The following is a 12,809-nucleotide window of genomic DNA, read 5'->3' on the forward strand; positions in this document are numbered from 1 at the left end:
TCTAAATTATAGCATTAGTATAACTGTATTACTTTCTCTTTCACAGGATATAATTGGTCCCATGCACATCTCCGAAGATGAAGAGGATTTGTCAGAATTTAAATTCCAAAAATTCGCAGCTACCTACTTCCAGGGCAATGTCAACCATCAATACTCCAAGAAGGCCCTGAAACATCCCCTTCTACCATTACATACCCAAGGTGATCAATTGGCAGCTCAAGCCTTGTGGATAACTATTTTAAGATTTACCGGGGATATGCCCGAACCAAAATATCACACCATGGATCGCATGGATACGACATCGGTAATGTCTAAAGTTACAGCCACCTTGGGAAGAAACTTTATCAGAAGCAAAGAATTCCAAGAAGCTCAACTAATGGGTTTGGATCCTGAAGCATTCCTCAAACAAAAGCCACGCTCAATTAGACACAAATTGGTTTCGCTTACACTGAAACGTAAAAACAAACTCGGCGAGGATGTAAGACGCCGCCTGCAAGATGAAGAGTATACGGCAGACAGTTACCAATCATGGCTCCAATCACGTCCCACTTCCAATCTGGAAAAATTACACTTCATCATTGGCCATGGCATTTTAAGAGCCGAATTGAGAGACGAAATCTACTGTCAAATTTGCAAACAGTTAACGAACAACCCTCTGAAGTCGTCACATGCCAGAGGTTGGATACTTCTATCGTTGTGCGTAGGCTGTTTTGCTCCATCTGAGAAATTCGTTAACTACTTAAGAGCCTTCATTCGTGAAGGTCCTCCTGGCTATGCTCCCTACTGTGAGGAACGCCTAAAGAGGACCTTCAACAATGGTACACGCAATCAACCTCCATCATGGCTAGAATTACAGGCCACAAAATCAAAGAAACCCATAATGCTGCCCATTACATTTATGGATGGCAATACAAAGACACTTCTGGCAGATTCTGCCACCACGGCTCGGGAGTTGTGCAATCAATTGTCTGACAAAATCACTCTGAAGGATCAATTTGGCTTCTCACTGTATATTGCTCTATTCGATAAGGTGTCTTCGTTGGGTAGTGGTGGAGATCATGTAATGGACGCAATTTCACAGTGTGAACAATATGCCAAAGAACAAGGAGCCCAGGAACGCAATGCCCCCTGGCGATTGTTCTTCCGCAAGGAAATATTTGCTCCCTGGCATGATCCCACATTCGATCAAGTCGCTACGAATCTCATTTATCAGCAGGTGGTGAGAGGTGTCAAATTCGGAGAATATCGTTGCGATAAGGAGGACGATTTGGCCATGATTGCGGCTCAGCAATATTTCATTGAATATGGCACCGATATGTCTATGGAAAGACTTTTTACCCTGCTGCCTAATTTTATACCCGACTTCTGTCTAACAGGTGTCGATAAGGCCATTGAACGCTGGGCTGCTCTTGTTTTGCAGGCCTACAAGAAGTCATACTACGTCAAGGAAAAGATACATTCACTTAAGATCAAGGAAGACATTGTGAGCTACGCCAAATACAAGTGGCCTTTGCTATTTTCCCGGTTCTACGAAGCATATCGTAACTCTGGTCCAAATTTACCCAAAAACGATGTTATCATTGCTGTCAACTGGACGGGCGTTTATGTGGTTGATGACCAGGAGCAAGTGTTGTTGGAATTAAGTTTCCCCGAGATTACTGCCGTTTCCAGTCAGAAAACCAATAAAGTTTTTACGCAAACCTTTAGCTTATCTACTGTGCGTGGAGAAGAGTTCACATTCCAAAGTCCCAACGCCGAAGACATAAGAGACTTGGTTGTTTATTTCCTCGATGGCCTGAAGAAGAGATCGAAATTTGTTATAGCCATTCAGGATTATCGGGCTCCCTCCGACGGTTCGAGTTTCTTATCGTTCTACAAGGGTGACCTCATCATTCTGGAAGATGAAAGCTGTGGAGAAAATGTCCTCAACAATGGTTGGTGTATAGGTCGTTGTGAACGCACCCAGGAAAGGGGAGACTTTCCGGCAGAGACTGTGTATGTGCTGCCTACGCTTACGAAACCACCTCAGGATATTCTAGCCTTATTTAATGTTGAAGAAGCTCATCATGGCAAGCGTTTGAGTATGGCGTCCAATGGAGTGGCCGAGCCCAGAGACCGCCCGCACACTTTGATGGAATATGCTTTGGATCACTTCCGTTTACCTCCCAAGCGTACAGTATCGAAAACATTGACTTTAAGTTCGAAACGTTCTGAGGAAATTTGGCGTTATTCAAGAGATCCCATCAAGGCCCCACTTCTAAGGAAATTGCAAGCAAAAGAGGAATTGGCCGAAGAGGCTTGCTTCGCTTTTGCCGCCATACTTAAATACATGGGTGATCTGCCTTCGAAAAGGCCAAGAATGGGCAATGAAATCACCGATCACATTTTCGATGGTCCATTGAAGCATGAAATTCTGAGGGATGAAATATATTGCCAAATAATGAAACAGTTGACTGACAACAGAAATCGCATTTCGGAAGAGCGTGGTTGGGAGCTGATGTGGTTGGCCACAGGTCTATTTGCCTGCTCCCAGGCCTTACTCAAAGAACTAACTCTCTTTCTGAGAACTAGAAGACATCCCATATCACAAGATTCGTTACACCGCCTGCAGAAAACAATACGTAATGGCCAGCGCAAGTATCCACCGCACCAAGTTGAAGTCGAGGCCATTCAACACAAGACAACACAAATATTCCACAAAGTATACTTCCCGGATGATACTGACGAAGCCTTCGAAGTTGATTCATCAACAAGGGCCAAGGATTTCTGCCAGAATATTTCGCAACGTCTATCGCTGAGAACCAGTGAAGGTTTCTCACTTTTCGTAAAGATAGCGGACAAAGTCATTTCAGTACCCGAAGGAGATTTCTTCTTCGATTTTGTGAGACACTTAACCGATTGGATTAAGAAGGCCAGACCCATACGAGATGGCAGTAATCCACAATTCACCTATCAAGTGTTCTTTATGAAGAAATTATGGACCAATACAGTGCCCGGTAAAGATCGTAATGCAGACTTGATATTCCATTACCACCAAGAGTTGCCGAAGCTATTAAGGGGCTATCATAAGTGTTCACGAGAAGAGGCTGCCAAATTGGCTGCCTTGGTCTATAGAGTACGCTATGGTGATAATAAGCAAGAACTGCAAGCCATACCGTAAGTAGTGTTACGAGTATAGGGAAGATAGATATTTAATTAATGTCTGTGTTTATTTTCAGACAAATGTTGCGTGAGTTGATACCCTCCGATTTAATGAAAATGCAAAGCACTAGCGAATGGAAGCGGGCAATTGTTGCCTCGTATAATCAAGATTCCGGTATGAGTTCTGAAGATGCTAAAGTGGCGTTCCTTAAAATTGTCTACAGGTAATGTACACATATTAGATATAATATCTTTTTTGTCTGTTTACTAATTTATTCTACGTCGTTTTCTTCAGGTGGCCCACTTTTGGATCGGCATTCTTTGAAGTGAAGCAAACGACTGAACCCAATTATCCAGAAATGTTATTAATAGCAATCAATAAGCATGGCGTTAGTCTAATACATCCAGTAACTAAGGTAAATAGTATTATAAATTTATAATGATCTGGCAAAACTAAAAATTGTATTCATTTCCAGGACATACTTATAACTCATCCTTTCACACGCATTTCAAATTGGTCCTCCGGCAACACTTACTTCCACATGACCATTGGTAATTTGGTACGAGGCTCAAAGCTGTTATGCGAAACATCTTTGGGTTACAAAATGGATGATTTGTTGACATCGTACATCTCGCTGATGTTAACTAATATGAACAAAAACCGCACTATTCGCGCAAACTAATCAAGTCTAATCAAACTTTTCCTCACACATAAAAGTCTCTTAGACAACAAGAAATTTTATTAGTTTTTCGAATTGTTCTAACCAAATTCGTGTCTTTTATTGTGTAGACCACCACCACTCTTCGTTTTACGTATGTTATAATTTATGATCAAATTACACTTAATTTATGTATGTTATTATTCTTATTCTTTTCAAAATATTACGCTCCCTAACTTTATATATTCTAAAATTTCAAATATTTTTAATATTTATTTTTATTATTTTATTTGTTAGTATTTAAGGCAAACGAAGTTCGGTATAAATACATAAACTATTGTGTATTTGTTTTTATGATTCTATTTTAATTCGATAATAGATTTTTCGAAATTTCCTCATTATTTAATTTTTTTGAAATCGAAATGTAAGAACAATTTAATAAAAAAACAAAGCCCCCATAGTAAACTGTATTAGCCTTAACTTGTTTTAAACAATTTCAAAGACATAAACATGAATATCAAAAGAAAGTGTGTGTTTTTTTTTTAATTTACCATAAATAGAAAGATTTGTAATCAATTAAAGTATATTATTTATACAATAAATATATATTTATAATAAATATTAAACATAATCATAATTTTGTTTTATTTGAAGAACAAACTTTTAGATTGAAATATACATTATATTTGTGCACGGTCGTTACAGGGATGGTGTGAGACTGTTTCCACCTCATCTGTAACCGCGGTTGCAGTTTAAAATGCAATAAAGAGATTAAAAGAATTTCTTCTTAGAAAACAGATATAAAGATTAAAGATCAGATTAGCCCGGTCGTCGAAAATGACGATAAAATCGGAGAAATGATCGAAGTTGAACGGCATGTTAACATCGACCAGGAGCTAAAAATCGACGATAAAACTGTTTTAAACAAAGCTAGATTCAAAAAGATGTTCGATGTTTGGGTGCCACACCAATTAACATAGAAAAATAGAATGGGTAAAATTTCCATCTGCGAAGCTTAGGTCAAACGGAATGAGATGGACCCATTTCTTAAACGGATGGTGACTGGTGATGAGAAATTTTTGCGAAAAGCGGTGAAGCACCTCAAACGGTTGCCTAACCATGGAGGGGGATTATTTATTACGAGTTCTACTGTAAACAACTGGACCGTTTGAATATAGCAATTGACCAAAAACGAACAGAAGTGACCAACAGGAGAGGTGTCGTATTCCACCAGGACAAAGCTAGGCCACACACATCTACAGAGACTCACCAGAAACTTCGGGAGCTGGGTTGGGAAGTTTTAATGCATCCGCCATACAGTCCGGACTTAGCACCAAGTGATCATCATCTTCTTGCATTGCAAAAGTTCTTAAATGATAAAAAATTGGTATGTAGGGAGGATTGTGAAAATTGACTAGTAGAGTTTTTTTTGCAAATAGAGTCTATGAGAGAGACAAAATGAAGTTACCATTAAAATGATAATGGATTTCGGATAATGGATAATGGATTTCAATCTGGGTGATCCAATCAGAATACAATCCCATATTGCCGTAGTTGCAATCAAAAGTATATATACCTATGTGGAAAAAAATCAAAACGATCTGCGATCAGGCATCCTAAACTTGCACGTTCCGTATTTCATTTCGAATGCATTCTGAATATAAAGATGTATTATTGTTGAAGCTGATAGTATCCGGAAAGCCATGGTATAATAATAGAAAGTAACAGCAAAAGTTGTTGTACAAAAAACGAAACAACAACCACGTGGAAATTTGTTGTAAGTTCTATTAGTGTCAACTCATTTGACAGAAAAATGTAAACAAACAAATTATAATCAAATTATTTTTATTTTGAAAATGAAATATTTTTGAATCCTCAAAATAAAAATTGAAAAACATGAATGAAAATCTATAAAATGTATATTTCTATCTCTTCCACATCTTTCATATAATTGAGCCATTGCCATATATATGTGTAACACATATGAAAATGCTGGGAATAGCAAGTTGTTCCTTGAAGAAAGATTTGCTTCCTCAAACTTTCCCAGCAGGCAGTTTGAGTAAATTGAATACGGGAGGACATTTAATAAAGAACAAATTCGAATTGAATGCGTTCCCAATTTTCCTGTTGGGTGATTTATAAAAACATAATTTGTCAAATTCATATTGACACTAGTTTTACGTTGGAATCAAATCAGCTGGGATTTGCTGTTACCTTTTATAATTGTACCATGCCGAAAAGCATAGCTTTCCCTCCAAAAAACCTGTCATTGTAATAACACACATTGAGTTCAAAGGGGGTGGAGTGATAATTTGAAATATATTTATTTAAATGTATATAATTTACTCAACTACTTACCACCTCAACAAATTCACAAATACTTTCCTATTCGCAAATAATTTCCTCGTATATACACAAAAAAGCTTCCTATGTGGCGCCACATAGAAAGGCGTCGTCTTTTATTCCAGGCCTTTCCACTGAACGGAAATATTTCAGTCTTTTTTCACTTTTAACCGATATTCGCGCACTCATCAATTATTTATAAACAATTTAGAACAAGTAAAAACAAGCATTAAATAAATTTGCAAACTTTTAACTTTCTCTTCCACTATTTAGCTAATTTTATTTGAGAGACGTGTTGCACTTTAGTTGTTTACATTCAAAATTGAATTCAAAATGAATGAAAAACGTATGGGGGAGAAAGAACATGCAATGTTTACGAATGACGTGTGATGAAAGAAAAAGAAATAACAAGAACATGAACTATAGATGTCCTCATAGTGATCAGCGCGACAATTACGACCTCTAGTGTCGGCACCCCCTTATGTACATGTAACGCCTCTATGTGAGTACATATGAAATTATGAAATGAATTAAGAGCATATAATGTAATACAATTAAACCTTACAATAATTTAGACAATTCGTATGCATAAGAATGACAAGAATATTAAAAATCAATTTAAAACATACAATGAGTGAAATTCAAATATAAATTAATAACATAAGAATGAATATACAGTGGTGGTCACGCAATTAAAAATTGTCAGCCTATGATTCGATTTTTTGAAATTTTTGGTCACATAATTAAAACATTGTGTATTTTTTTTACTTTAAACGGCATATACATTATAACTTTTTACCGGGTTAACCTACTTTATGAGGATTTATTTGACATATATGCAAAGGAATTGACAATTGAAACCCACTGGGTTAACGAAATCTGGTTAAATGTAAACGTACTATTACTGCTTCTTTTTCAAAATATTTTTAAGAAAACTTTTTAAATTTCTTAAATTAAGTAAACTAAGCACCAATAAAATAATTTACAGATACAAATTAAAAAAAAAAAATCTGTAAAATCTATCAAGATTGGCAACAATTTGTACTTATTATAGAAAATAAAGGTCCGAATATACCAAAAATTTCTAGAATTAGTAGAAAACAATAAATATTTCTTAAAATAAATAAATATTTGAAATAAAACTCAAAAAATGGCAATTAACCGATGCGATTTCGAAAGCCTTTATTGAGGAAGGCCGGAATATTTTTGCAGTATGTCAGGAAATGTCGATTAATATTGGCATTTATTATATCAAACCGATTGTTCGAGTAGTAGAGAATATATTTTATCAGAAAATATATCAGTCACAGCATAATGAACAATGATAAACGCCTATGCTGACCAGTAAAAGTTTCTTGCACACAGCATCTTTTTTGATGCTCAACACAAGATTTTAAATATTGCTCAAACTGTAAAATTTTTCTTTCTTTGAGGATGAAAAAGATTAAATGGGTATTATTCTATTCCAAAAAATATTATTTTATTTATTTATTTACTAATTTTAGTAATTTTTGGTATATTCCGAATGTTAGCCGTGCTGTTCAAATTGTTGCAAATTTTGATATATATATATTTTTTAAATTAATTTGTGCAGGATGACACCACATTAACAATAATTAAAATATAAATAACTTTACAACTGAATAGATGTTAGTAATCTAGTATCCCAAATTAAGTTCTTCCTTCTTGCCACAGATTTATATACTGTCTCTGGCAACTCATGAACATAATCACATTTTTGTAATAAACCTTGTTAAACACTGCCTTTGCTATTTTGTATACCCCATCATCATCATCTATCCCCATATCGTGCATGGCTTCAATTATGTTACTGTCCTATGGTAAATAACATATTTTAAAAATACATTTAAACACAAACAATTAAATTTTTTTCATAAAGTTATTGTATAAAATTATAGCAGTTACTGTTTGCTGATTTCCACATTTTGTAAATGTGGACTAGACATTTACATCATCGTCATCATCAACAGTAACAATCCAACCACTTAAATTCAAATACAATGGGTTAGACAGAGAGGGCTGACTGACTGTGACCACACACTGTTGGCCAATGAACTACGTGTAAAGTGTAGTTCAGACTTTAGCTCTACAATCATTGGTGGGTTTCTGCTTTCAGCTTTGTTGCCATTCAAGGTGGAGTTTTACATTTTGCACAAAGCTATAGGTAAAAAAATTAGGTATTTTATGTTTTTATTTTGCGGTGATGATGGGAAAGACATACAGTCAGCCTGAGTTTAAATCAGTACAATGAACTTTAATTTTATTATTATTATGAAAAGTACAGTACGTACGTTCATACATATTTAGAAGGAAGAGTTTTGTTTAGATTTTATACTATTTTTTTTACAAAAATATGTCAATAAAAATTAAATGATTATTTTTTTGATAATCATACTTGAATCGAGAAATTAACTTGGAAGTGATGCCGGAACTAATATTTTAATACGACTTTATTAGATAGTGTATTGTTTTAAAAAATTGGGAATTATATAAACTGTTATATTGCCAATTAGAGGTACTGCTCTCTGGATACTAAACTTTCCCCAGATGCATGTAATACTTATAATTTTGGGTTTGAGAAAATTTACCTAATATTTGATTTTAAAATAAAAGGGTAAGATGTAAGTGCTTCCGAATTGAGGACCACTTTTTGTCCAATTTTTCTAATCTGCCTCATAGAAATGATGTATTTTGACACTATGTACCTTTGAACCAAGTAAGCTTCAGACAATTTCGAGTTCAAGAAGAAATATCCACTCGTATGTCTGTCCGGCTGGTGAACGCAATAACTCTCCGAGGGAGTTTTCGAATTTATAAAAACTATGGAGAAAATCAGACCTCTCCTTTTGGTAACAGCCCCCACAAAATGCCCAACATTTCGAAGAAGAGCGGACAATGCCCCACTAAAATATGGTTGTTTTTTTATAAAACAACAAACTTGGATTATGCCCGCCGGTTACATCAATAACAAAACGACGAATTCAATTTTCCCCTAATTTTAATCAAAATTTTGCATATTGTAATTTAAGATCATTTCTGATACCTTCAGAAGGTTTTTTCCTGTAAATCCCATATGAAAATGTTTTACTACAAACTTGATTAAATCCGTAGATGAGACATATGTGTCCATTCCTTCTGGTACACCTTCCACAAAGTATCAAATTTTGCAATATTTGTTAATCTTTTATGAAACGGTTTGATCCAAACTTTAAATTCGTTATATTTTTACTAAACCAGGCCTATCGGTTTGGTATTATTATAAAGCACATATCTTTTATAAGTAAAAATGGATTTTGAAAAATTAAAAATCTTATAAAATACGAAATGATTAGACAATTAGACAATAGCTCATTAAATATCTGTAATATAAATTTATCATACAATGGCCATGGACAAATTTATGAGTAATTTTATCATACATAATTAATTAATTTAGAATATGGACTCAACGAACTCTCTTTTTTAATTTACTAGGTCTGAGAAAATTTTCTATTTATCCAAAAATTCAGTAAAATAGTATGAAACACCTTTATTTATAAGTGGTGTTCGGAATTTTTCGCATGGAAATCGAAAACTTTAGTTTCCTTTTTAAAATTGAAAAATGTTACTGACTTATCCTTTCAACAGGATGAGCACTTTGTTGTAGAAAGGCTTTAACGAAATTGTTTGTTCGAATGTGTTAATTAGTATAAAACTGTATGTGTCTTAAGTCTTTTGTACATAACAGTGTGGGGTTTCATAGATTTGTGTTGGAGCTACATTTTTATATGTATTTTTTATTTCTGATCAGATTTCTCTCTATTTTTATTAATATTTATGTTTATATATCTTAAGTCAATCTGTTCTTTAGTATTTTCCTTAAATATAAATATATATTAATTACCCTTAATTACATTTAAGTTTACATTCGGAAGATCTATCTCCACTCTACTCCATTCCATGGAAATAACAATAATAATCTAGACAAACTTGCATTGCATTTATTAGTTGCTATTTTTTTCCTCTACAATGGGTTGTAAATTTTCAAGATTTTCACATGGAATGGGATCTTTGTTTTTGTGATAAGTTGTAATTTTGCCTTTTCGTGTCATGAACAGTCGGTGCTGCTTGTGTTTTTCTTATTTCACCTTTGGCAGAATTTGATAATTTATGAGTTCTACTAAAATGAAAACACGGCAGTCGTCAGAACGTCAGGAAAAAACCCCATCACCTAATGTTTTTTTTTTTTAGAAAATTAATTTCAATGCATGTTTGTTGTTGCTGTTTCTTTCGAATACATAGAGCAAAAAATTAAATAAAAAACAGCAACTCACTCATACACACAATAGATGCTGTTGAAATCTAGATTTTCATGGGAAATTATTTTGGCTTTCTTACAATGGGGACAGAGCTGAACTGTAAAACGTTTGTGAGAATTTCAAAATATTGTCGAATAACTTATAGAGTTGCTGTTTTTTGCATCTATTGTTGTTCGTAGTAAATGATTTAGTAAAAATTTTGAAATCCTTTTTAATTGGAGGCCAGATTAAAGACTTTAGAACCCAATGCTAAATTACAGCCACTTGGTTAGAAACAGTCCAGTGATTTGTAATTAAAAAAACTGAAATTAAGCGGTTTATTATAAGAGAGTGGTGTCAACATTTCCCAGATGCATGTAATAAGTATACTTTGGATTTGAGAAATTTTACTTTATACTTAAAATTAGAGGAAACGATGTAACTGCTTCCGAATTGAGTACCACTTTTGGTCCAATCTGTCCCATAGAAATAATGGATTTTACCCTATGTGCCTTTGAACCAAGTCTGCTTCAAAATTTGGAGTCGATGAAGAAATATCCATTCTTATGTTTTTTTTTTATTCCAGACTCTCCTAGCTTCATATTAAATTACATTTTATTAAAAAATTATTATGTTTTAATAAAATATCAAATATTTAAGCTTTAAAGTCTATTAAAAATACTTATAAAATTAAAGAGATTGATAATTTATTTTAACATATTTTGCAAAGAGATTCTCTGCCATTGAAATTTCAAATACAGTCAATTCTGTGACAATGTGACTCGATTCTTCACAATATCTAAAATCAGTACTCTTGGTGGTATTCCAAAACGTGGAAATGAATGACGAAATAAATTATATGCAGATGTAATGATAAACAGATGTGTAGGATTTTTCAAAATTGTTTGAACATTAGTTCTAATAAATATATAATTATAATGATAGACAGGTTGGACGTATATAAATATTTCAAAATTCATTCCGTATTTTGATAACATTTGACCTCTTGAAATATAAAATTTAAAATGCATATTTAAAATGCATTGCAATAAGGACGATATTTACGGAAACCTTTAGGGATGTACAGCCTCGGTGGCGCAGTAGGCAGCGCGTAAGTCTCATAATCTTAAGGTCGTGAGTTCGAGCCTCACCCGGGGCAGTACTTTTTTAATTAACTTACAATTTGATACAGGACAAGATATTGAAACAAAGCTGTAATTTATTTCATTTTCATTATTAAAAATATACAAGAACACTTCTCTTACGTTTTATGTAGTAAAAAAGAAAAGTCTCCAAAACGGGAAATAATCAATTCACATGTTCAACATTTGTTTCCGGTAATATCCGAAGGACTATGCTTTACTTGCCGAAATTATAAGAAAAATCCAGTATTTGTGATTAATATTTTATAATTTATAATACAGTTTTCAATCTATAAAAAAATTTCCCTTAGATCGCAATATTTACTTTCTAAAAACAATTCCTTGTGTGTGTGAGAAAAATCAAAATTGCTACTTAATGAAGAGCCTTTGCAAACAGACAATCATTTCCCATGAAATTTTCATGGAAAACATACCACATACATGGACAGCATTTACATTTTTATGAAATTTATTAACTTGCGACAGCGAAAAAATACAAACAAAATAACCATCAAGAAGACGAAGTTGATGATCACCCTAACCTCTTTACCATTTTCTTTTTTTCCTAAAACACTCACAAAATAAAATCTTAAAGACACCAAAAGCCATCTAGTTTGCATAAAATTCCCACGCAGTTTTGATTTTTCATTGTTGTCGCAATCTTGGTGGTGGTGGTGGTTAATAATTCTTCTTCTTGTGTTTTTACAACATCTATAATTTAGCGTGTGAAAATGAAGTTGGTCTTAAGAACTTAAAGGCATAATTAACTTGGCTGTTAAGAAAATATATTTTCACTTGTTGTCGGATGTTCTGCAGTCAAGCATGTTCGAAGGGGAATGGCTTCGTTTTAATTCTCATTAAGACATTCCTTGAGGAATTGCTTGATGTTCCTATAAGAAGCAGCAAACGGGGGTTACTTTTTGTGGCCAACAACGATCTTGACATGTTTTGGCTTATTAGAAATTCTAATTTCTCATTGAAACCCACTGTCGTCAAGAAATTTTCCCACCACAAAACCTAAGAATGTGGCAAGGGTGGTTGATTTAATATATCTTTAAGACAGTAAGTAGTAGCCCTCAACATGCAACATTTTTGTTGCTGGGAATTTTTTCTGCCCTGTTTTGGTTTTTAATACAAATGGAATCATGCAAGTTCAAGATGTTTATTTCACAATCATAGTTATTTTCTTATCAGATAGATGGATGACTTTCTGAGACATTTGACTA

The 12,809-nt window shown here is 33.9% G+C and overlaps 2 protein-coding genes and 1 non-coding gene across 4 annotated transcripts in view; all 3 read left to right on the forward strand.

The window, feature by feature from the left end:
• LOC133337830 (myosin-VIIa) overlaps positions 1-3,897 on the forward strand; it is a 28,134-nt gene extending 24,237 nt beyond the window's left edge. Inside the window, exons 7-10 of the mRNA XM_061546032.1 lie at positions 47-3,156; positions 3,219-3,365; positions 3,437-3,557; positions 3,618-3,897. Coding sequence (XP_061402016.1) covers positions 47-3,156; positions 3,219-3,365; positions 3,437-3,557; positions 3,618-3,824 — 3,585 coding nt within the window. The 3' untranslated portion in view covers positions 3,825-3,897. The remainder of the gene's footprint in view (positions 1-46; positions 3,157-3,218; positions 3,366-3,436; positions 3,558-3,617) is intronic.
• LOC133337840 (small ribosomal subunit protein eS21) overlaps positions 1-12,809 on the forward strand; it is a 378,405-nt gene that overhangs the window by 207,047 nt on the left and 158,549 nt on the right. The gene's annotated exons all lie outside the window — the stretch shown is intronic.
• Trnam-cau (transfer RNA methionine (anticodon CAU)) lies at positions 11,528-11,600 on the forward strand. The gene has a single exon. It is a non-coding gene; the product is annotated as a tRNA-Met (tRNA).

Source organism: Musca vetustissima, unplaced genomic scaffold (genome assembly GCF_032173495.1).
Source record: "Musca vetustissima isolate MV318-11 ecotype Yass unplaced genomic scaffold, APGP_CSIRO_Mvet_v1 utg320, whole genome shotgun sequence".
Lineage (NCBI taxonomy): Eukaryota > Metazoa > Arthropoda > Insecta > Diptera > Muscidae > Musca > Musca vetustissima.